General features: G+C 29.1%; 1 protein-coding gene across 2 annotated transcripts in view; it reads left to right on the top strand.

The window, feature by feature from the left end:
• The window catches only part of LOC129958867 (LIM/homeobox protein Awh-like), a 100,684-nt gene that overhangs the window by 51,110 nt on the left and 22,738 nt on the right, over positions 1-26,836 (top strand). For both annotated transcript variants that reach the window (XM_056071589.1, XM_056071588.1), the window contains one exon: positions 23,429-23,646. In XM_056071589.1, the coding sequence (XP_055927564.1) occupies positions 23,429-23,646 (218 nt within the window). The remainder of the gene's footprint in view (positions 1-23,428; positions 23,647-26,836) is intronic.

The raw sequence follows: 26,836 nt of genomic DNA, 5'->3' as shown, positions 1-26,836 counted from the left end.
GTCAAGGACTATTGTCCTCATTTCGGATGTGGGCAATCACCTGCTATCTTTCACACGTAGTCTGGAACAAATCTGCAAATCTCAGTAGTAATTGAATGAGTTCTGGAACGAGGACGAACAAAATGATGTTATGACTGGGAATATTGTGGATGATGTTAAGATTGTTCTCAGTATTATCCATTTCACTGATGGAACTAAAGTTGAAATGAATCGTGAAATTCAAAGATGTTAAGGGTGAATAATGTCAATAAAGTCTAGTTCAGCATTTTTCAAATTCAAAATGCTTTATGTGTTGATGTTGATACTTTTGAATTTTAATTAATCATTGTTATGACAAGCAATATGTTTTGGAAATGCATGTAGCAAAATATTTTTATATCAAATTTAATTATTCTTAATAAAATCCTAAATGCTCGTTACCTAATATACCTCTTCAGAAACGAATTCTTTAAATGATAATTTAACGGATTTTTTTTAACATTATATTTTATTTTATATTGGCAGCAATTCAGTGACGCAGAAAGAAAATCGAATTTATTCGGGTAAAATTTTAACCCACTATTTTACAAAAAATTATTATTAAAAGTAATTTTAATTTTAGGAAGAAATAAATGTACATATTTGTGTCAGTATCTCAAAAGAGGGAACGCATTTAGATTTGAATATAAGATCGCTATATGTGTTAAACTGATATTTAACTATATTTCGATTTATGGAATCCAGTTACTGAAATATGAAGAATACGTTTGCAATATTTATACTTAGATTATAACCTTAATTTACTGATTGCCTTTCGCTTTTACCATTTCAATCAATATATTTCTTGCAATTTTTGTAACCATTAGAACCAGCTTCCGTCAAATGTATCATCAAATTTTATAATCACGATACAAGACATTAGTAAATTATATTAAAATATCCTGGAAAGAGCATTTCTCTAGATATTTGACAAGGGGAAAAAATAAGGAAAATAAATTTTAAAAAATCCCATTTCTCACACTATAAGAACCGACTTTTATATAAAACTTTGTTGAACAATTTACATCAGTGAGCAAATAATATTTTTCATCAATTGTTTTCTGAATTATGAAGCTTTTTATATTTAATCCATCGAGTAACGAAAGGCTATATATCATCTGCGAATTCTTCACATTTTTCAACCCTTTGTGACTTTTAAAACTTAACCTAAGGGAGTTTTTCCTCTTAACCTTCTTGTCTTCTTCTTCTCCTTCTTCACAATATAGAACTTTTGATTTAGTCTCATAGTATAGTAAAGATATTTGAATATGCATTTGGAGCTTTTCCATTTCACGATTAGATCAAAATTTGATCCAGATAAAAAAAATTGGTGTCAAGGTCACATGCCAAATTTCATCTGTCTTGCTCGCTTCATTTTTGAGCTATCGAGTTCGAAGACATAATTTTTAAAATGTTATTTTCGAATGGAGGGATATCTAAATCATGGATATCAACAAAATCTAAAGGATGAATTTTTTGAGAATTGTATTATTTTCTCTTTTCCTGTTTCGTATATCAGAAAGTAAAACACGGATTGGAAAGACTGATTAATTCTATTTATATGTAAAAATATAGAACTCAAAGTAGTCTTTTTCAATTTCAGTAACATCTCTTTTTAAATGTAAAAATAGACAAAGCTTCTTTTTGTGCTATGCAATTAGCAACTGAAATTTTAATAAATTGGTGCTTATTCGTATGCAAAAACTATCGTTCAGGAATATAAAGAAAGGAAAAATGTGATAAACATTTTTTGTTACTGTAGCGCTTGTATTATCTTTAACTATTTAATCAGCTTATTTTTATCTGATGATATTTTGTATGATTATTCAATTTTGGAAAAGAAGATTAATTTCAACAATTAAAAAAATCATTCTATTTAAAAGAAAAACACTTGCCGGAGTTTTCCCATTGGTAAATTTTTAAATTGATTGTATTATGTTTTGAAAAAATTAAAATACTTTTAAATTTTATGAAATTTGTTTGCAAATGTTGATAAAATTTATTTACAAATCTAATAACACTCCTAAAACTATCTCTTTTTTTTTTTTTTAATCTTCAGCCATTTAAAAGTTTTAACATATCTTTCAATTTACTAAATGAAAACCTGGTATTAGTACACTATTCCCGCTTTGATAAAATGATTATATTTCTAAGATAAAATGTTCTTATTAATCTTAATTTTAGGGTTGTTTTCGAATAGCCACAATAAAGGATTAAAAGTGGTAAACACAGTAAGAGTAAAATAACGAAAATTTAAAATTAAAAAAAAAACTACCTATTTGACGTTCTATGCTAGTAATCTCTATATACTCCCCTTTGAATTTCTTCAAGAATTATAATATAATTTTGAGTTTTACTGCATTGTAAACCATTGCTCATTTGACACTTAAACGTGAAAAACTTTTTTGTCTGTTGGATCCTTTACCACTTTTAGTCTTCAGTTGTTTTTAAAATGTATATACAAAAAGACGTCATCAAATGTTGTTAAACAGCATTTATTTTGATAATAATAAATATTATCTGACAACAGTTCAAATTTATGAAGTCCGTCCCAAAATAGCCTTTGTACTGCTTCAAAGATGGACGTTAATCTGACTGAACTAAATTGATAATAATAATCTGTAGCAAATATTATATAATGTCATACACCGACTCATTTATATACTAATAATATCAATATATCACATTTCATTCATGTTTAAATAGATAAATATTTGAAGTAGATTCTCACCAATTATTAAACAGTGAAGCAAAAATATAGATATCCGAATAAAAAAAAAATGATTTAATCAAGCTTATAGATTTTAAAATAAATAAAAATTTTAAATGCTTTATTTTTGGAATCTAATTCACTTTAATGGAATGGAAGTCTGCGAATTATTATACGATGTACAGTAGATGTACTGTAATCTAGAAAATTCGAACTCTAGATTTTGAAGGATCTCCACGTTTCAGACTTTTTACGAAAAACACATTTTTATAATTATATCTGTCTGTCTATCTGTGAACATGATGACTCAAAAACACTTTGAGCTATATGGATGAAATTTGGTATATGAACTTACGAGCAAATTTGTAGAATTGTAACAAATTTTGAACGAAATCCATTCATATGAAGTCTATCTGTCCAGCTGTTCGAGTACAAGTATACTCGATAACTCCAAAACACAGAGTCAGGCACATAAAACTTGTGCATAAGTTCAGCATCTAAAATATAGATATCAAATTTTGAACCAAATCCGTCTAACAGTTGACCGTCTGTCGGTATGTACTTTTGCATGCATATGAACTCGTGAACTCACAAACACAGTGACTTAAATCAATGAAATTCGATAGCTCTTGTGTGATTTTTGAATGACATTCTTGTGTAATAGTTCTTGTGTGAACCATAGTTTCGTGTCAAATTTTGGGGCCAATTGGCGGCAAAAAGACATCAAAAACACATATTCTCTCGATAGATTCAGTAAAAATGCTAGACTCACGTCAAAATTTACATTTCATAACTATCGTTCACCAATGCCATGCGAGGTAATCGTGGTCTCGTTCAAGGTTCCCAGTTTTATGAAAAGGAAGGGGGATAAGTTATTTATTGAAGAGTATGAGAGGAAGTTGCTGGGACAGCGCTCTCATTCGTTCTGTTATTATTTTTACTCTTTCTAACAATCCGCATGAACTTTAGAGTTACGCGGCAAAATTATACATTATCATTTAAATCCCACTATTTGGATGTTATGCTGCTTCATAGTTTTCGATACTAATATTTCTTTTCATTCCTATAAGCGAAATTAGCACTGACAATATTTGAACTGTAGCTATTATTGTCTTTGTATTCCATTTAAATTCGAATCTGTTTGCTGACTTGTATTTTTGATTTGAAAGTCTTATTATTACTACTTGCTAATTTTATATTCGGTTTTTCTTCCTGATATGCATTACTGATTTAAAACAGTCTTATTGTTATCGATTATTGACATCATAACCCGCTTACCTCGTATGTGTTTTCGAGTTTGTGTTATTGATTTAAATCTTATTGTTACTTCATATTGCGATCATATTCCGTTTGTCACCGTATTTGTTAGATGATTTGTGTTATTGATTTAAGACAGTCTTATTATTACCTCTTATTGCAATCGTATTCCGTTTGTCTCCGTATCTATTGAGTGATTTGAGTTACTGATTAAAGACAGTTTTATTATTACCTCTTACTGTGATCATATTCCGTTTTTCTCCGTATCTGCTGGATGATTCGTGTTATCGATTTAATGCAATCTTTGTGTTACCGCTCAAAACCATAGATGTGGAAGAACCATACCATGTTTCTATCGGTAGTATTTTCTTTTATTAATCGACTACTTACAGACGGAATCCTTAAAGAAATAAAGAAGTCAAAAAGAGGAGACTTCAGCAAGATAAATATCACATGGTAAGTGAAATATTTTAATTATTATTCTTTTCATACAAATCAGTTGCTTAATACTTTAAAATCATTAATTCAACGCAATAATCAGTTAAATTTATTATTAGTAATATCGCACAACTAATAGCAAACTAGTTCATCATACACAATAAGCATAAAGACAATACAACTATTAACTTAAAATTTAGTAGAAAAGTAATTTCTCACTTTTTAAAAAACTAATCTATAGCTAAATTTATTTCGACTGTTTCAACGTGCAATTTATATCATAATAGCATTCAAAATAAAAATAAAATATATTTGGTAATCATTAATTAAAAGCATAATTATTACTACTTTCTTGATTTAAATAGGATTACACTTCTTTCTAATTAAAACAATTAATTGAAATAGTAAGATAGTTTATATCCGTAGTTTTTTCTGCTTGCTTCAAAGAAATTGAAATGGATTACTATAAGTCATGCTAGGCGCATTTGTCTATGAAAAAGGTAACTATAATTTTTTTAAAAGTCTACAAATTCCTAAATCCAAAAGTTTCCGAGTGAGTACAGATAGTAATTTAGAGACTGATTATGTATATGTATTCTTAAAGTATATTTGATTTGCATGGAGTCAAGTTTAAGCAATATTGTAATCGCCTCTGTGTTTTTTTTTTTTTTTAGGCACCTGGAAGTATTGATGGAATTAGATGAAGAAGAAAAATACTCTGAAAAAGTAAGAACACTTTGAAAATACCACCTTTATTCAAAATAATGATAAAATATTCTAATTTGAGCCTTTATTAAAGTCAAAAATATGGCCTCCATACGTAATTGATATTAGAAAATATATAATTAATTCTAATTTATGGATAGGTTTGATTTTTTTTCAATAATTAAGCCCAGCGCTTCTGAAATATAGTATTTTTTTTAAATAATATATTAGAAATATATAATAAAAAAAACAGAAGTCTTTTGATATTCCAACTTCTTGCAATTTCCAGTTCCAGATAGTGTCCAAGCGCCATCTTGGATCCTATTTTCTAATTCCCAGAAGTTAAGAAAAAGCGTATCAGTACTAGATTAATTTTCTTAAGCAGATTCTGTTTCGAATCTGAATCACTTAAATTTTTCTCGAATGGAATAAACTTAAAAACATCTTACTCTTTGCGCAATACAATTACCATCACAGTAACTCAAAATTAGTATTTATTTTTTCTTTTCCCATTTTTGATCCCACAACAAATTCTTTTGACATCGCAATACGGATCTTTTTTCAAGAACTTAATTTATATCTGTACTAAATTTTTTGTATCCAAATTTTTCAAATTTGTAGCCTCTTGGAATTTTAAGCGCTTTAAATTTGCTTCATAAACTTATTTTGCTGGGAAATGTCCTTTGAGATAATCTTTAAATTTTGATTCATTTTTTCTTAATCACGCACTCCTAAAAGTCCTTTTACGAGTAAATGAAATATAATTCTGAGAAGGTGCAAATGAATGGAGGAATGATGATGAAGTAGTGCCAGATTTTTCATGATTAGCCCCTACTTATTTTACGCCTTATACTCTTTTCAATTGTACATACATTGGCTGTTGGCAAGGCCAGATTAGGCTTTACAGGAGCCCATTCGCAACGTAAGTTCCGGGCATCTCCTTGTTCCAAATATCTAAAATCAGCTATTTTGTATTGATTTTAAATTTGAACCATTTAATTGCAAGTCGGCCTCAAAAGAATCAATTTCAAAATTTCGCCAAATTTTTTTTTTTAAAAAAAGTTAACTGCAGTTTTATATAAATTGTTAAAAAAAATTGAAAATCTTTTAATGCATTCTGCATATTCAAAGTTTGCTAGGGCCGCTGACTTGTGTGTCAGTCAGCCAACTACAAAACAAATTGACTTCATTTGTCTGCAAACATATTCGAATATAGGAAATAATTCTTAATAGGAATACTTAATTTTAAGTTAAGTAAGTTTGAGCAAATGGTTCTTATTAAGCATAATATGCATTAGAAGAGCCATTTTAAAACACAAGAATCATACGAGAGCACAAAGTAAGATGACCTTGAAAATATCGTTAAAAAATCATGAGGCCTCGGGACTCCTCGAAATTGCCAGGCATCTTGGCAGTTACCTACTTTGCCTATTTTATAATCAGGCCGAGCTAGGCGAAGTTGTGAAATCTTTTCTATTGGCTACAATAACTTTATGTAATTGTTATGTGTTGTGAGGACAAGAATTTTGTGATATTTTACGTTGTCAGCAGACTAACGATGGAATATTAATGCAATTCCAGGAAATGATTTTATATTTTAAGGAGTAATTCAATATAACTTTCGAAATTATTTCCTGGTTTAAATCAAAAACTATAAAATGTTTTACTCTGTGCACATTTACAACATAGTATTTTGTTGTTTTTATTAATAATTAAAAAGGAATCGGATAGTTTCAAGCATATCTATTGTTTTCTGAACAAATTTAAATGTTAAAAACACTCATCTGAATCTACTCAGGTTGTAACAAAAGAAAAATGTCGGCCTCTTCCAGAAAATGATTTACATTTTACGGAGTAATTCAATATATAACTTTCGGGATAATTTTCTAAGTAAAATCAACCATACGATGCTTTATTCTGCGCACTTTTCCAAGATAATATTATGTTGTTTTCGGTGATAATTAAAAAAGAATCCAACTAAATCTATGAAGAATGCCTTGATAGATTTTCCAGCCAAATGAAATGAATTTTAAAAACATTCATCTAAATCTTTCGGAGTCATAACAAAATGAACATTTCCGCACTCTAACGTGAAAAAAATATGAAGCATCTTGAACAGACAAATCGACATTCATAAGTATTGCATACATTAGTTTAAATTGTTTTGATAATTTTAAATAATTATAACTTTCTTAATTTTCCTAATCGTTTATTCTTTCCGCCCCATACGTATCTCAGAAAAAACTGTGTTGAAAAAATTTTAATTTTGTTATAATTAATTCAGCTGTAGATAATGTTTTCAATAATAATGGCTTTCAAGTAAAACAATGCTTCAAATAAATAAAAAAATGACATTTCCTATTCGTTTTCGTTATAATATAATCAAAATAACTGAAAGGCTTGTATAGCAACCATTAGCTAAAAACAATATTTATCTATTTATTAACAATAAAACTAACTATAAAACAATATTTAGCTATTATCTATAAGTTATATTTATTATATTGTTGAAAAGTCATATAGTCATATTGCTGAAAATATATGAAGTTTCATTGTGCTTAGAGTAGACTGACCCATTACTGAATAGTTATGTTTGGAGGATTTTACCTGTTATTTCGGATTTAATATGTACGATAAAATGTTTATTTTACATTAAAAAAACAATTCAAACTTATAATTGATAATATTAATTTTGCAGGTTAAAAATTGAAGAATTATTCTCGAACATTCAATACCCGACTTCCTACCAATCGAACAGAAATTTCTCAGTCTTTTTAGTTTTTTTAAAAAATATTTAAAGACAGACTGTATGTTGAGGTTTTTTCATAAGTTGACTTGGCTTCAAATAACCATTTTTTGGTGAATACCGACAGATGTATTAAATCATGCATGAATAAGTTTTAATAGTAAATTGCATGTAACATCACTTGAGTCCCTTATATTTTACATCCAATTTCTAATTGCTTTCCTTGTTTTCATACAAAAAGGAGTCTTCGGCAATTAAGTATTTCAAACAGCTGAAACTTCAACTATTAAAACGGCGTTATATATTGCTCTTATAGCAATGTTGACTTATTAAATTATTTGATAATCTGCACAAATAAAACAAATATTAACGAATATTCAGTGACGAAACTTGTTCCGCCGTGAACAACAGGTGCATGATTTGAGGTGCAATATTCATAAACTTAAATCTACAACAGTAAGGTTTTATTTAATAACATAAGGCGTCGGAGATTGTGATCCGCTGAGGTTGAGAGCTCCTTTAAAACCTCCATTACTAGCGTTGAGGGGCAACTAGGTTTCTAATAAATATTTTGTCCTTGTCATACAACTTAATAAGTTATGCATTTCTGTTGAATCCGAAGTAAGCACCTTTAAAAACTTTTCAAGTAGTAGGAAATTTGTACATGCATTTTACGTGCACAGACTATTTAATTAGCTATAAGGTATCGGAGATTGTGATCATCTGAGTTTGGTTGCTCCGTCAAGACGTTTCTATTGTAGGTCCTTACTCTCTGGTTTGCTTCAAATTTGCTTATTTTTTTAACTCGAAAAAACAATTTTTTCAAACAAAACAAGTCGGCATGACTTAAAAGCAGCGATAATTTAGGATTTAATTTGTTACGTATTTTTAAGAATTGCAATCTTTATTTTAGTTTGCAGAATAGTATGTTTAGTCTATTTCCTCCTGGGTTTATTTTGGAAAATTTGTGTTTTATTATTTTTAGGTTTTGCTTTTCATTAACGTCTAAGAATTTATTTTGAACTTTTTAACGAATAAACTTAATTAAAAAGAAATATTCGGAAAAAGTTATTATACTCAGTAATATGAATAATAAGCCTGTGAATATTTTTTTTATTATAAAGAATTTCAGATCGAAATAAAAAATTTTTTTCTTCGTATGCTTTTTTCTGAGCCATAAAGGAAAGCTAGAACACAATTGCTTAGGTTTTGATTTACTCTAACTGACATCTTACATTCATATGATCTTTATTATTGGAATATCAAACGTAACTGAGCATTTCGTGCAATTATAGGAAAAATAATTTATGTAAATTTCCAAGTTTTAACATATTTTTTTAAAAACTTGACATCAAAATTTTTATTTACTGTCTACTATTAAAATTACTATTATTACTACTACTATTAAAATTACTATTATTACTACTACTATTACTATTACTACCATTAAAATTTTTTCAAAAGTGCGATACAGTTATTTTTTTTTTGTTCCCAATTTCTATTTTTTAATGTTATTTTCCCTTGAGAGAATTTAATAAATTTTTAAATAAATTTTTAATTTCAGATTGGTGCTGAACAGGAAAAGAAGGACGAAGTTGACGCCATTCAGAGGTGTCTTTATTACTGAAAGAATTAAAATGCAAGTTTATTTTAAAATTGCATTTTTCAATATTTGTAAAGTATTTATTATGCTGATATTTTTTCAAAAATTATTTTTGTACATTTTTTATATCTATACTTATAATAAAGCTCAATGTGTGTGTGTGTGTGTGTGTGTGTGTTGGCGCTCTACAGGCCAGGTCATTTGACATACAGCTATCAAATTTGGTACATGTATACCTTAGAGGTCGGGAATGTGCACCTGGGGTCCCTTTTTTTGAAATTTTAATTAGAATTTTAATTATTAATTAAAAACTAACTTTCCCGCCAAAAGAATCTTCCATTTTCCCCACCGCCAACTTTTCCGCCAAAAAAATCTTCCATTATCCCCAGCGCCAAACGAGAAAGGCTTCCGTTGTTTTTTTCTCCCAACAGTAATGAGGCTAGGGTTAAAACTTTTCGGCGGATTATTTCAATCGGTTCTGCTTATTTTCTTAATGTTTGATGCATTTAAAATTAAACATTGTTAATGAATCAATCTTTCAGATTCATTCTGAAGTACTTTTGAATTAAAATAAAACAGAATAAAGGAAATTAAAAATTTCTAATCCGCATAGCGTTACCCCAACTGGCGTAGAAAAAATCACGTATTTGCGTTACGTAACCGGCGAAGAAAATTCACGCATGCGCATTCTGTTCTGATTGTTGCCATGACAACATGTATATGCTTACAGTTTTAAGTACAACGTTTTTTAAGTAGTTTTTTTAAAACCTGTTTTCAACCGTTTATTTTAAACGATTCGTTTTATTTTCTTAGTGTTTGATGCATTTAAATTTAAACATTGTTAATGAATCGATCTGCTCATAATGAATCTAAGAAAATTTTGTTGACCAACTCTTGAGATATTACATAAATTTAAAAAAATATTCTTTAGTGCCCATAAAGTTTAAACGCTGAGTGACTCTATTTTCAGTAATCAGATTATAAAAAAATGCTTTGTTTCAGTAAAAAATATTATTATATTAATTGAAGATAAATTCTTTCCACTTTAATTTAAAGCATAAATTCTACGGGTGCTAACAGAAAATGAGAGAGATACATATTACGTTATGACTGAAGGCCTTTATAATATTATGAATGAATTATATTATAATCAAAATTTGAAGTTTTAAAATATTTTGATGAAGAAGCTATTAAAGTAGAAATTGCATAAAATATTTAATTATTAAAATTTTAACGAACATTAAGATTGGCGAACCGGCTGGTCGCCAAAGGCGGCTAGTATAAAATAAATTAAACAAACACAGCATTGGAAGTTTTTATTATTTTCTGGCTCTGGTAATTAGTTCTAATACTTAGTTATATAACCAAACTAACAAATAATATTTATTATCTTTTTATAGTTTGTTTAGCTTAGTGACGTGTTTTTATATGAATTTAAAGAACTGAAAACGACTATTTCAGTTCATTCAAGTATTCAATAACAGGTTATAATAAAATTAAACACCCATTCTTTAAAAAGGGTTTTATAATTTTAACAGAATTTAGCTTGCAATTTGTGCGTCTGATATTTCTCTTTTATTCTTCTCTCTTAATTTCGTTCTCGTTCATATATTTTGTGACAGTAAAATTTGACAACTTGGCGTTAAAAGGCTCTATTTGTCTAAATGCATTTTTTTCATAAATTCGAAATAGGGCCGTTATTATTAAATTACACTCAAAAAGTCACACTTCATCTTAGCCTTTCAAAGTATAACCATTCTTGTGTAGATTTTACTTTTAGATAACATAGATTTTTAAAGTAGTTGCAGTGTTCCGTTATTCTTATTATCGATGAAAAGTGTTTTAAAAGAACTTTTTGGAAGATATTATTGATTGTTTGAATATATTGAGTTCAAACCATAACCATTGTTTAAATTTTGTACGCAAATTTACGCACATCATGAGCTGTTTAATACAGAAAAAGGACGTTGGAATCATGGCTACAGTTTTTATGCTTTCAAAACTGGAGAAATTCCCAGATTTTTTTTCAATAAATTGTTGCTCATTTTTGCTACGGTCAATTTGTATCTAATTTCTTATTTAAATTTTATTTTATTTTATCAAAAAAAGTTAATTTTTAAAAAATTCTTTTCCTTGGCTAAATTTAAAATTGAGGGAAATAATACAAACTAGCCATATATGATAAAAAAAAAAATATCTGAATATTTCTATATTTACACATTTTTTTTTCGTTCACTAGAACGTTGAACGAATTGCCCTTGAACTTCAGTCATGAAAAAAATATGCTTCAATTCATATTTTTCATAGAAGATTCGGTCACGAGACCATTTAGAAAACGTCCAGGAATCGATAAAGAATATATATATATATATATATATATATATATATATATATATATATATATATATATATATATATATATATATATATATATATTAGGCTCGCCTCGTTTCACAGAAAACTGATAATGCTTTGCTCTTTTCATCAATGGTTTTGTTGCTGCGCTCAATAACTGCATGCATTTTTGTAAAATTAACACATATATTTGGGGAAAATATAAAGTTTTAAAAAAATGCCTGGCAAGGATAGCGACGAGGACAACGCCTGAGCTGGCGTCTCCTTTCCAAGCGTCAGCGTAACACCAGTGGGAGGATATTTTGCCAAAACGGATTTAGTGAGCATTAGAACCGCTAACGTGGTTTTTCGGTAGAATCAGATCTCGCATTTAAACTCTTCCGGTCCAAACACCGAGATCTTACCACCAGGTCATCGCGGCCTCAAAAATAATATAAATGTGTAAGGAGACCAGATTTTTGAAATCCCAATGATTTGCAATGGATTTCTTGTATTTGAATTAATACAAATTATATCAATACAAAATTATACGTCCTGTGATAATATCGATAGAATCTATGATGATTACTGATATTTATGCTTCAGTTTTAAAGGATCTTTTACAACATTATGAAAAATAAGAAATCATAATATGCTGAAATAATGGTAAAAAATGTCTGGTTGATAAGGATAATTCAGTGCTGCTAACTTAGTAAGTTTTATTTTGAATAAACGAAGTCTTTAAAACTTACTGCACCTTCAAAATATGAAATATTAGCTATTGACTGGTCAACTGTACTATAAGCACTCTTTAATTAACATGCATCACCTGAAATATTCATTGATTGATACGTCATACGAACTGAACGTATGAGTATTATCTAATTAACATGCATCATTTGAAGTATTGATTGATAACGCGAACTGTGTGTATAAATTGTGTGTATGTGTGTGTTAATATTCTGAAACTAACAACATGTGTTATCTCATCTACTGATTGATAAATCACGCGACTTTCTAAAGTGAAATTTTAAATATTTTCTATTTGATTTCAGAATGTTGGCACTTTTAGTAATGCATTAATTCGTCTTTTATTTCGGGGTTATTCAATTTGAATAAACTAAAGAAGAAAGAATGACTTAAAGTGAATGGCATTTCAGAGGTAAAAATCAGCAGAATTTAAATGAAAGCAACGCAAATTTAATGGAACTTTAAATACTATCTTTAGTATTTTTTAATCTTAATTCAATAAGATGATTAAGTCAGATTTTATTTTGTAACTCCATTTTAATTAATTCTTTTCATTTGTCCAAAATTGTTTTTATCATTGGAAATTTGGTTTTCTACTTTAATGCAACAATTGTAACAGAATTTTTCAACAAAATGGTTTCTCTAAAGAGCTATTTACTGGCCAGTTAAGAGTGTTCATTATTCTATTTTGGTAATTAATTACCGAATCTTAATCACCTTAATTACCTAATTTATGAATGGATCAATTCTTCCAACGGAGCCCAAAACTGAATAACATTTTTCATTATATGTGAGTCAAACTCAAAATGATAAAGTCCTTTTCTGTTTTAAACTAATGGAAGAGAATAGGGAAATTTTTTATTGTCATTCTTCCATTCCATTAATTTTATATGGCCTGACAGTCTGACTAAAAATATTCCGTATTTAAAAGGGACGCTTATTATAATTTTGACTTTATCAGAAATTGAAATAGCTTATTAAATTTGCTACAGAAAATCCTTTATTCTTTTGTTTGTTTGTTTATTAACTTATTTGATCTCTACCATATAACTGTCATGCATTGAACAATTTTACAGAGTATCCTCATAAAGCAATAGATTTTCTTGCTATCTTTAGGAAGTAAAGCAATTGTAATCATAGCAAAAACTGAATAGATTAAAATAAGCTTCGTTTCATTCATTTATGATCATTTAACTCAGGGATTGAAAATATAAATTGGTTTGATGATCAAACGCAAAATTATTAATCCTGTTTATTGCCGTATATGATTCAAAATCGGCGCCATGGCATCATGGGAGCAGAATTTTCAATTTCATTATCCCAAGTCACCGAAACTCTGGGAAAGTTTGATCCTCTTACTACTGGAAGATGATGTATTAATATAGAAATTAAAGGAGGAGGGGAGGGACAGCTAAATCTTAAGAAAATTTATAAAAAAAACAAACAACCAAGGATTCTAAATGTAACTGAATTTATTTATTGTTATGTTGATAACTTTCATCCAACATTTAAGCATCATGATTCACTGAATTTGTTATCAATATCTCTTTTGTTGTTACCAATTCGGCGTTTGAAAGCAAACAAGCATCTAGAATGTTTTGAATAACATCTAAGAAGTTTCCTTCTTAAGAAAACCAATCTGCTTGCTTTCTTTCGCAAATAATGCAATTGTAAATCTGAATCTGTTATTCAATTAAAACAAAAGTTCAACTGATTGCTCTATCGTCATTGACTGAAAAATCGGGATTAGTTTGATGACCAAACCTAAAACGACTAATCCTTTTTGGACCTCACAAGATTCAAAGCTGACGACGCGGCCTCATGGATGGAAGCTGACTTTTCGATTTCATTATCCAAAACCACCACAACGCTGGAGGAAGTTCCATCCCCCTGCCGAAAAATAAATACATAATAATAAAAATCCAAAAGAAAAAGCTAAAGCCACCCGACATTTGAGTAAAAGGATTAGCCGTCACAGCAGCGTCTTGGAGCGCAGGCAGAGTGACACGCATAGCAAAGTGAAAGAAGAAGCTGCTGCAGTAGCTGCAACAGCAGCAATAAAAGCGGTCTGAGCGGTGGGCTGAGATCGATGACAAGTCAGGTTCATCAGACGGATGAGGACACGCTTGGTTGAGCAACGGGAGATCCCTTTCCGAAGCCGCGCGATTGCATTAGATGGGCCGCGAGCGCACAAACTCAATTTCCCCGCAACTCGCTTCCGACACAAAGGCAGGGGCGCTTCTTCAGGCTCCAGCGCTCGTTAGGCGGCCTGGGGCTGTTTGGCAGCCCACAGGTGCGCCCCGGCAACGATTCCTCGTAATCCGATTGTCCGCGGAACAGTCGACCGAGACCCGCAATTAAGGATTCGCTCGCTCTCCTCGGTTCTGCTCTTAATTGTTTGCCCGGAAAATACCGGCCCGGAACGCTTTGCTTCTTTTCTTTCTTTCTTCATTTTTATTTTTATTTAATTCGTCTCCTTCTGAAATTTTTCGTTTATATATATATATATATACTCCGAGTTTTCGGGGAGCAAAAGATGCAACTTGTAAATTTTGCTCCTCTTTTTTCCACTCAAAAAAAAAAAAAAAAAAAAAAAACCTTGGAGTGCCGAGGATTTTTTCTTCTTCTTCTTTCTTTTGGCTACTATTTTTTTAAAGTTTTATTTCTTTCCTTTTCCTTATTGAAGTCTTTAAAAGCTTTAAAAGCCTTATTTGTGCTATAGGAAAGTAGAGGCAGAAAGTAAAAGAAGAAAGAATAGCATGTTGTCTTGGTTAAAATGCGGATCAGTGTTGTTTTTATTTATTATCTCTAGGGAGCGGATTTTCCTTATAATGTTTAGCACAAAGGATAGGATCCAAAGGAGAGAGCTTTTATAAAATATTATTTTCCTTGGAGACTACGTGTAAAAAAATGCACAGTAGGGCTTTGTAGAATTCCATAAACAGGTTATGGCTTTTTAAGAATAAGGATAAAAAATTTGATGCATTCTGATAAATAGCTTTATAAAGCCCGCGAACAACACAAATAGTTTCCAAAGTTCTATAACAAAATGTGCAAAGTATAATGGAATAAAATTAGTTAAACTAAAAGTGAAGAAGAAGATAAAAAATTTCTAACAGCGGTAAGTGGGGATTAAATGCCGCATTTTTAATCTCTGTTCCATTCTGCATGGTATGCAACATTCTATTAGACCTAGAGTTACCAAATTTATCACGTAATTACTTCTTGTGTAATAGATACTTACGAAGAAAGAGTTTTTAAGAATTTTGATACGATCTTTAATTAATCAAATATTCATTGAAATTTTAACTTTTTTTCCTTAATATCTTTGAATCTTATGATTGCAAAAACCATTTTTACATCATATTAAAATTTAAAACGTAAGCTTTCCAGTGGTTCCGATTTTATTTCCATGCAATTTTTTTGCAATTTTATAGGTTTTTAAAAGTAATTTTATACATAATTTGTAAGAATGCTTTTGATTATTTATGAAATTCAGACTAATTTTACTGTTTCATCAACTATTATAAATTATCAAGTATTATATAATACATCATCATTCCATCAAATAATATAAATTTGCTTGCTTTTGCCAGAGTTAACGTTATGGTAAAACTAGTTGCTTTTTTTTGGACATTAATTCCTAAATAGAATCTTCATTTTCGTCTTTTTTTAACATGATAATGTTTTAAAAATACCAGGCAAAGTTATTATATTTTTTAACATGATAATGTTGTCTGGCATTCTTTCTGAAAATATATAATGTAAAAATCATTAAGTACTGAATGCGTGAGCTGATTCGATCAAGCCAGACACAGACAAACGGACAATTAAGGCGAAGCTATTATCATGCTTCGATGTTTCGGTCTAGAAGTTCTAAATTTATGGAGATTTTTTGATCAAATAAATGAAACATAATTATTTCGTGTAGGAGTTAGGCATAATCTGTGTTAACCCTTTAAAGGGCCATTTTTTTCTAGTCACATTATGTTAAAATATTTTTAGGCTTGAAATTAGAATAAGAAAAGGGATTCATTTAGCTCATTAGATAAATTTAATTTGATTAATTAATTAATTTGGTTAATTAAGAATTAAGTAACAAATCAAGACACATCATTTTGTCTGAGATAAAGAACTGAAGCATCTAAGTTTCCGACTTACTAAAAAAATTTGTCAGAACCTATGCCAACCTACATAATTTCATACAAAAATTGATAAATTTGGTGGGAAGCATACTTCCCACGGCCTTAGAAAGGGTTAATATAAACATATATATATATGCGTGTAGTAAGTTCTGTATACTGGGACAAGCGATAAACGACAAGTCTGTCTACATTGCAACCCAAGAGAAAAGCGTTTGAAATTTATCCCTTAGTGATTTTACAAAGAGATTTTAATAGGAATTTCTTTGATACTTGTCGATTTAGGAAAGAGAATCTTAAGTATTTGTAAAGCTTTGCTGTAAGAGTTTAGGGATTTTTATTCCTTCACTCTTTGCGAAGTCCAAACTCAGCAATTTTTTAGGGGGCGCGTAAGAAATAATTAAAGAAAAGGTGGGATTTGGATCAGGATATAAGAGACATTATAGAATAAAGTAATGTGGACTAATTTAAGTCCGCATTAATTAAGGATTTAATGAATGTACCAATGGCGTACATTTAAAGGCTGGTAGGTTATAGATGCGCCGGGTGCCAATAAAGCAACCGCAATAATGCACTTAGAGCATTTCAAAACAAATATGAGGAAGGATGTCAAAAAATAATTTTGAACTACTATTTATTTTTGCAATACTATTGAATATATTTCCATTTGTGTGAATAAGTTATCTGAATTTCTCGTAATTATTTATTTTGCAACATTTTATTGCATTTCATCAGTAGCATTGAAAAAATATGGTATTCATGTATGTTAAAGGTGATTGCAGAATTTACAGTGTTAAACACACACAAAAAAATTATGGGTAGTTAATAAATTAATTATTAATTAATTAATAAATAACTTATTAATTAATTAATAATTAATGAATATTTTCTTTTTGGTTATTTTTTCTTCATTTTAGAAGGTGATGTTTATCTAATTTCTTACAATTGATATATATCAAAAATAAAATCTGTTAAAAAATATGGCAATGGTACTCAAAGTTGTACATTTTTAAAGTTGATGAAAAAATTTTATCTCTCCTTTTTGATGATATTTGGACTAATCAATTGGTATTAATTTCTAAATAAGCTTGCAATAAATAAAGAAATTGGCATCATTAATTTAAAATAAGCGTATGAAGTAATAATTTTAATTACTTGACGGCTCACCAGCATTAGAAAATAATGACTATTTTCGATAAGCAATCTATGATTGTTCTAAGGATACAGAAACAATTTTTTTTCATTTAATTAGATAAAGTTATTAAGCTTTCAAGAGTAAATTGTTTTTAGCTATTACCATGAACCTTTTATTGAATATCTATGCTTTGATTTATTTCATTGACAGATGTTCTGAGATGCAATATTGTGAATTCAGGGTATGAAATTTAATGTTACACATTTAAATATTAGATTTTTGAAACAATAATAATATTTTACATTAGATTATAATAAAGGATATGAAATGTTTCGAATTTTGATGTTTCTAATATTTTTAAAAAAGAAATTCAGTCAGAGATTGGAAATTCCCAATATAGAATTAAAGTTTAAATTTGACGATATTATGAACTTTTACTTTCGAATTCAGAATCAGTATTTTACCAAAAAAAGTGGCCTTTCCTGATATTTTCACGCATACTATACAATAAAGGTTTGATCTCTCTCCACTTAAAATTGTGGACCTAGGGTAAGGCTGCGAATACCTTGTATGGTATTGATGAATGATAATTACGAAATATAGATCTTTAGCGTGATTCTAGCATTTTACTGAATCTATTTCAAGAACATGTACTTTGAATGCCTTTTTGACCTTTTTTTTTGTCACCAAAATATCACACAAAATTAAAAATTGTACTCACAAGATCCTATATTGAATTTCATTGATTTAAATCATTGCGTTTATATGCAAGCGAAAGTAAAAAACAGGCAGACGTTCAACTATTTGAGTGATTTGGTTCAAAATTTGATAAGAACCCATTTTTTAGATACCAAACCTATGTGCCAAATTTTATGTACGCTGTTCTTTGTGTTTTGCAGTTATTGTGTTCAGTTGTACTCAAATAGACAGACATAATGCAAAAAATGTGTGATTAAGGGAAGTCTGAGATGAGAAGATTCCTGAAAATCTCAAAGTTTGAATTTTTGATGATTACAATATTTTCTGTATATACGAGGAAGTAATACTATACTTTTATACTATATACTATACTATATACTTTTATACTTTTACTTTATACTATACTTTTATACTTAGTATACTTTTCTATATACGAGAAAGTAAAAAGAAAATGTAATCTGAAAAAACTTCTCGTTAAGTATCGGTTGATTTTTAATCAAGAAGTTTTCAGTTTTTAAATTTTAAGTTTATGATTTCGAAAATAGATGTTAATGAAAATATTATGCCACGCGTCAATAGCTTGTTATTTTTCGATTAAAACATTATAAATGCTCACTATATTTATTCTATATTTTTTTCTTTCGTTAAAACAATTATCTAATAATATAAAAAAAAATGTCCTTTGTTCTTTCGATATTTTCTCATATTTTTGCATGCAAAATAATCTATGAGAGTTTCTTAATCTATGGAGTGCGATTCTAAGTGGAGCACTTTTATTTTTTATTTAATAATAAGTTAAAGTAATTTATAAAGAAATTTATTTAAAGATATTTCGTTATAATTTTACAACTAAATATATCTAATCAAATTTCTTTTTATTATACACTTTTATTTAACTTAACTTGCTTCATGTTTGCAAAGATGGAATTTTGTTTCGATTTTCCGTTCGCTTATTGATGTACATTGAAGTACAAGAAATTTCGAGATGGCAGATAATTAATGTTTTTAATTAATTACCATCTATCATGAAACTTTGAGATCGTAATGAATCAACTATGCTAATTAATTATTAACTAGGTTACATATTAGATTATTATACTAATTAGGTTATTCATTCTATCGATTTGAATAAACCTGTCCCCTTCGAGTAATCTCTATTGACATTAGTTTCGGAAATGTGCAACAATAAATACTTTCCTTATATAAAGTCTAATTTTTTTGTTGCTGTTGTTGTTGACGACTGTACTAGCGTATTAAAATTTTGTACACTTATATGCTCTGGATGATACTAAATTATTTTAATATTTTCTGAATTAAATTATCAGTTAATTGACTGAATTAATTAAATACTGATTATATATTAACGGCTCAAGCTAATAGTGAAGTTTAGAAAAAAATGATTTCAGTATTCTATAATATTTATAATTGATAGAAACTTGAGTTCAAGAATTCAAGTTTCATTTTCCAATTTTGTTTTCAACCTTATATAAATACTTTGGATCGTACTTACAGCACGGCTCTTTGTGCCTGAATACATCGAATGCTTATATCAATGTGTTATACATCGAATGCTTATATCAATTTAATGAATAATACTGTGCAAGGTCGATTCACGTAGGAATTTGAATTTAAGACTTTTGTTGAAATTTTGCAATCAAATATATTTAACCAAAATAATTAATTTCTTGGACACTTTTTTTATTGTACCTTTTTATTTATTTGACTTCAATCATATCTTTAAAGATGAAATTTCGTAATGATTTTTCATACAAGTCCTTTTATCCTATAGAGTCCACATTTTGTGTGCGTGTTTTCGATGACAGTATACTATTTAATTTTAGAGCTTACTTCTTATTCAATTGTTTCATTTAATTAAATTTGATTTCAGATTAATGGTACTACTTGGTATTGAATTTTAAAATTAAATCATTACAAAATTCCATGATATTTCTGATAATGGATTAAAAATAAAATACTGAAAAACCGAACACATTTAAACTAATATATATATATATATATATATATATATATATATATATATATATATATATATATATATATATATATATATATATATATATATATATATATATATATATATATATTGCAGAAATAAAAGTTTAATTTTTTTTTCTCACTTCTTGCTTAAATTTTTAAAACATGCGAATGTTTTTTTAAAGATTACTTTTATCAATGCTTTTTTCATATTTAAATATTTTAACAAGCAAATACCATTTTTAAACTGCCTTTATTTCAATCTTCTGAAATTTAGTGACTTTTCACTCTCATTGTTTTAAAATAAAACTTCCTGTCTTCATTCAATATTAAATAGCAGATTTAATCAATCTAATTTTTAATTTAATCTTCCTAATTTCTTTCTTAATCTTCCTAATGGAAGATCAATCTTTAATTAATCTTTTGCATTTTGTCCATGAGTTCCATGAGTGAATCAAATAGTAGATGACATGTGTAGTTATTTCTGTCAATCATTTGCCGCATCGCATTATGCATTCTATTAATTTTTCTACAAGGTGGCACAGAGATGGCTGACATATTTGATACTACCGTAGATATGAAAGAAAGAGGGAAAAGAAAAGCCGTACATAATTGAGCATTAAAGTATGCATTTTTTTTTATTTGGAAGCTCATGTTTTGAAAATTACATCAGACAAATGGAATGAATGATGATTCCTTCGCCATCGTTGCATTTTTGAAAGTGACTATGGAAGTCATCGTATACAGGTCTCAACTCTTCTTCAACTATAGCCGGTACTTCATCAACAGTATCTTCTTTCAATTATTTAATAGTCGCAATATTCCACCCGAACATGCTGTCTTTCAAGAATCCCCAGAGAATAAAGTTACTGAGAGTAAGATAGGAAGATCAAGTTTTCCATGTAATCTCATTTTCTAGAAAAAGACACATCGAACGAGATCCATACAGACTCTTGTGGCTTTTGGTTCATCCTGAAATAAGCTGTTGTTGATGAAGTAAAGATTAGTAATGAGAAAACTATGTTAGCTGTGTTACACTTACTTTTATAATGACGCATTAATGCAAAAGAAAACTATGTGTCTGATAATTTTTTTAAAAAATTAACTTATTATTCAAAAAATAGATACTTCAGTGTACAAAATAGCTTTCCTTTTTTTTCAGTTCCTTTCTTTTATCATCTACAACCTTCCTTATCAGGTATGCCAATCGTTTCTGTGCCACGAACTGCTTCATTAACTATAGCAACAGATCAAAACATTTTTGATAAATTAGTTACTTTAATTGATATTTCCTTAATTTATAAATTAATTAATTGAATGTAAATATACTGAATGAATGGCAACTAAATCAACATCCGAATGTCCAATAAAACAATACATTTTGAAGATATCCAGCTTCAATATAATTGATTAATTGAATAAATTAGAGAAGGGACGAAAAATATCAGAATCAACAATTTTTGTCATGCTTAATGAAGATACTCAGTTTTCGTGTTGGTTCAAAGGAAAGTTAAAAGCATGAAATTAGAAAACTCAAAAATAATTTTTCTTTGAACTTTAAATTTATTGTATAGGAATTCTGTTTTTTTTAGCAAAATGTTATTATGATGGAATATAAAACCAGTTGTAAATTTAGTTTCAAATTTCTAATGATGCTTCATCATCATACCTCCATCAAGATGGATTTCTCTTCCATATTTCTAAAGAGCAAAGTGCATTCTTAAGCTTGGGAATGGGAGATAAATATTTATAAATGGTATATCTACAAGATGCTTAAACAAGGAGTGTGAAAAATTGTAGGTTTATTCAAAGACAATCAAATTTTTTAACTGAAACATGGTATATTGCCAAGCGAATATGAATTGTAATAATACTTGAATTTTAAGATAATGTCAACATTTCTGAATTGAAAAGAAAAAAAAAAAACCAATACTATCTCCTCATATAATAAACTATGAAGATTACCCCACTTTTGTTGGGAGTTTTTATTTGAATTCGTTAAATTATTAATTATTTATTATTATACCAATAACTACCAATAATTAATTGGTACCTTTAAACAAGTTAAAAGAATCATTTTCAAATTTAGTGAATTTTTGTAACTACAATATCACATTACTAACCTAGAAATGTGTAAGACAGTTTTGATGAAACTACAGCAGAACTAAGATTTTATTTATAATGTGGATTTATGTGTTTTTTTTTCAATCAAAATATTGCAAATTATTATGAAAAATTTCAAGAACATTTCATTTTCTCTATTCACTTGTTGTATTATTTGTTTATAAAAAAATTATGTTATACTGTTTATTAAGTAAAAATTATGCTGTACTGTTTATTAATAAAAAAATATATATTGCGCTGTTTGTCATTTAAAAATTATTGTTTAAGGCAACTCAAGTTATTGGTACGAATGTTAGTAGGATTATTGTAATGCGATAGCAGCCCATCTAGACGAGCTGGTACTACAATCTTCTAATAATAACATAACTCGACGCTGTTATCGTAAAAGTCTATCACATTAATTCGCGTAAATTGTTGGATACGTAATATATCAGATTAGCTTCCAACCGAGTAAATTGTGGCTATACGCAGCTGAAATACGTTAGGACCATAATCAAGACTGTATAATTAACCTTAGTAGCACAGCATACATATATTGTATAATATTTTATGACATTAAACTATATTTGCAGTATTTTATAATATTGTTGAATATTAAATTATATAATATACTATTGTATAATATTGTGCAACACGATGTACTTACTACCTGGAAGCATTATGATTCATTTAGTAGTTTTCTCTAGCCATCAACTTGAGTTGTCTTGCATTATGTTATCTTTCTTCATGCACTTAAGCATAGTTACTAATAAGTCTCTTTGTTTATTTTCAGGCTTTTCGGAGCGAAGTGTGCCAAGTGCTCTCGGACTATCCATGCGTCGGACTGGGTCCGACGAGCAAGGGACCAAGTCTACCACTTAGCCTGTTTCGCGTGCGATTCCTGTAAAAGACAATTGTCAACGGGGGAAGAATTTGCTCTCCATGACAGTCGGGTACTTTGCAAGACCCATTTTTATGAGTGCATGGATGGTGGGAATGGGTCTAATGACGGTAGGTGGGTCATTAATTTACTCTTCCAATTGCAAAAGTAGTCATTTCTTTCCCTATTAGGTAGACATCTCTGCGATAAGGTTGTTTCTCATTTGGAGAAGCTCTTGGATACTGAATTACTTCTCGTGTACTTCAGTTCTCCAGTGATCAAATATTTGTCCTCTGAAAACAATATTTTCAGGGTTTAAACATAGCAAATGTGCAAGATGTCTCATTAATACTGCATGCTGTATATTAGGCTAAACTAAAATCAGAGGATGACAGCCTTTGTTGCCTTTTCCCATATACTTGTCGCTTCAAGAAATTAAAATCACGGGATAAACTTATCGGTTAATATTTCTTCGAGTGTAGATCCACTCTCTCCATAGCTTATGTGGTCTTACGGAATGTTATATAGATCTTAAAAAAAGCGGAATTGTCAGAAATCGATGGTCAAAAAAATTCTTCTTGCGAAGTACTGCCACATTTCGAACATAATGAGTACTTCTCAGGAGATGAGATTACATTTTTGAATTGTGCTTTCGCTAAAGTGGTGCAAAATTTTAGTGAGGGGGGGGGGGGTCAGAGCGGGTTCAAAGATTGGAATAATATGTTCAAGAAACGAAATTACTGCATTTGCAACCAAAAATAAACCATTTAAAAGTAATTTTTTAAAACAAACCTTTATTAGCCTACTAAAAGATAGATATTTTATTTTAAATACTTTCTTTTTGTAAAAAATCTTTAATTTTAATACATTCTTGTACATATTATGAAGTCTTGAAATCAATTTTTCTCATATACACATCTAGGTGATGCCACGTGTATGCAATAAAAATTAAATTGAATTAATTGATTAAATTTTAATAAAATTTTGTCAAAATTAAAACAATAATTTATTGTCGACAACATCTAACAGTACAAAATTGCAAATCTTTAATACAACAGGAAAGGAATGAAAAAAAAAATATGTTTCACTATTCCATCGTTCTAAATAAAACAAAATGACAAGGGAGTGTAAAAATACATAAAAGTAAATTGGGAGTTTACTTAATGTAGAAAGTGCTATCATTATCAATTTAAAGTTTCTATCACCATAATAAAATTTAAGGTCTAAGGTTTAAGGATGTTATTTATAATTGAGGTATAGCAATAAAGCATTCTTTGATTTTCAGAAAATACATTATATTATACGACGATTCCAATTTCAAAATTTTCTATTTCTGCCGAAACTTTAATAACTACTATGTAAAATTGAATAATATTAGGAGGGAGATACTATGCGAGAGAGTCCATTTAAGTGACGTCACAATTACGCCAGAAGGGTAACTGCACGTCTCTAACACCTAAATACATGCTGCTGTCATGTTCTGTCATGTTCTTTTTTTTCTCCTGAAAGAGGCAAAAGACGAAGAAAAAAAAAAAAAAAATTAAAACTGGATTGGGACATTTGATGAATGTCGCGTGAGTATGAAGGCATTCCCCTGAGATTACTACTTATGGTTAATGGTAACATCTTTTTTGAAACACGATTATCTAAGGAATCATCACTCTTCGCATCCCAAAAAAATATTTTTTTAAAATTTGAAAGATCTAATTTTTTTAAAATTCACTGTTGCCAAATCAAGGTTTCTTATACTACAATTTGATATAATTTTGTAATATATTTCTTTTAATGCATTAAAATAGTGCAAATAATGAGATTGCGAAAACGTCCCCAGTGTTTATTAGATTCTCCACTTATGAGCAAAAGAATTTGAAAGTAATTTAATGAGCAAGCCTGCAAACAAGCAGGTTAAGAAGTAAAAACATGAAAAATGCCACCATGATTTAAAAAGTCGTTCTAAATATCTAAAGCATGTATCAAATAACTAATTTGCTAATTTAATTATCTTATCATTAAACAAATCTTTAATGACCTATTTTACATCGCTCTGAATTCTTGCATTCTTTTTAAATTTTTCCTACACTCGCGTCGCAAAAAAATTTGTTTTCGTCTCTTCATCATTAAATAACTCTTTATTGGCCTATTTTATATCGCTCCCCATAACCTATATTTATTGAGGAGGAAAAATGTTTTTCATGCGTAAATGAGGTCACAAAATTTTTCTAACGGAAAAAAGTCAGGAGTTGAAATGTTCAAGAATCCCTGCAATTAATAATGTACTTCATTTTCAAAAAAAGTTTTCCTAAATACGTTGCTTTTTCGTATAGTTGGAGACCACTGCTCTGAGCTATATCCATTGATCTCACACCTAGATGCATGATGTGTATTTCTTTACAAAATATTTCTAACACACGTGTAAGTTTCGATAGCTAGAAATTTCTTCCATCAGTTGGAAGTTTTTCGTATTTTGTTCATATAAATACTAAATTTGCAGAAGAAAATTATCCAAAAATTCTTTTCGTATAAAAAAAATGCTAAAAAATCTACGTTTTATGGAAGCCATAAAGTAATTTTCAAAAAGCAACCAGAAGGAAGTAAATGAAAACGGAAATCCAAAAGAGAAATGAATATCCTTTCTGTTCCATTCTATCTCTCAAGCGGAAGTTATCAGTAGGGTTTTCGACTGGAAACAATACTCAACTACAAATAAAGTTCGATAATTTGGAGAAAAATGGGTGGAAACGAGTGCTTTGAAAGAAGAATAGCATCCTGAAGTTCAAAGAGCAATTCTTTGATGTTTTCCCTGTAGATTCTTTCTGTGAAGTAATATATATAAAACAGGAATAGAAATTTTTAGTTTTGCCCATAAATATGTTTTTAATAAATACGCTTTAGTTCGAAAAAAAAAACCTTTTTTCTCTCAGGAAAAATTAAAATTTGGCAATTTTGCTAAATAATATAGCCAAATAGATATATAGCCAAACAGTGAGCTGTTTAACGTATAAATATAACCAGACAGTGGTTCATATTGTATTTTACTACGAATATGTATTACAACTCTTGCTGTTGCTTAATCTCATGATAAAACCGCTACCGGTGGCCTGGTGGCGAAGTCCCGCCTTTGACACCAGAATCCCGGGATACTAGCAAAGATTCACCGGTAGCTTAATCTGAGGTTGGAAAAAGAAGATGCCAGCTCGTTTGTCGTCCTCCACAATTCGAGTCAACGAATTGTTTTTTCAGAGTAAACTACATTAGTCTATGCTAAGCAAAATCAAATTCACCACTTTACATGATTTAATTAATTGAACGAAACCAAATCAA

The sequence above is a fragment of the Argiope bruennichi genome, chromosome X1 (genome assembly GCF_947563725.1).
Source record: "Argiope bruennichi chromosome X1, qqArgBrue1.1, whole genome shotgun sequence".
NCBI classification, from domain to species: domain Eukaryota; kingdom Metazoa; phylum Arthropoda; class Arachnida; order Araneae; family Araneidae; genus Argiope; species Argiope bruennichi.
Note: the sequence above shows the minus strand (reverse complement) of the source record. Positions and strands in the feature narration are given on the sequence as shown.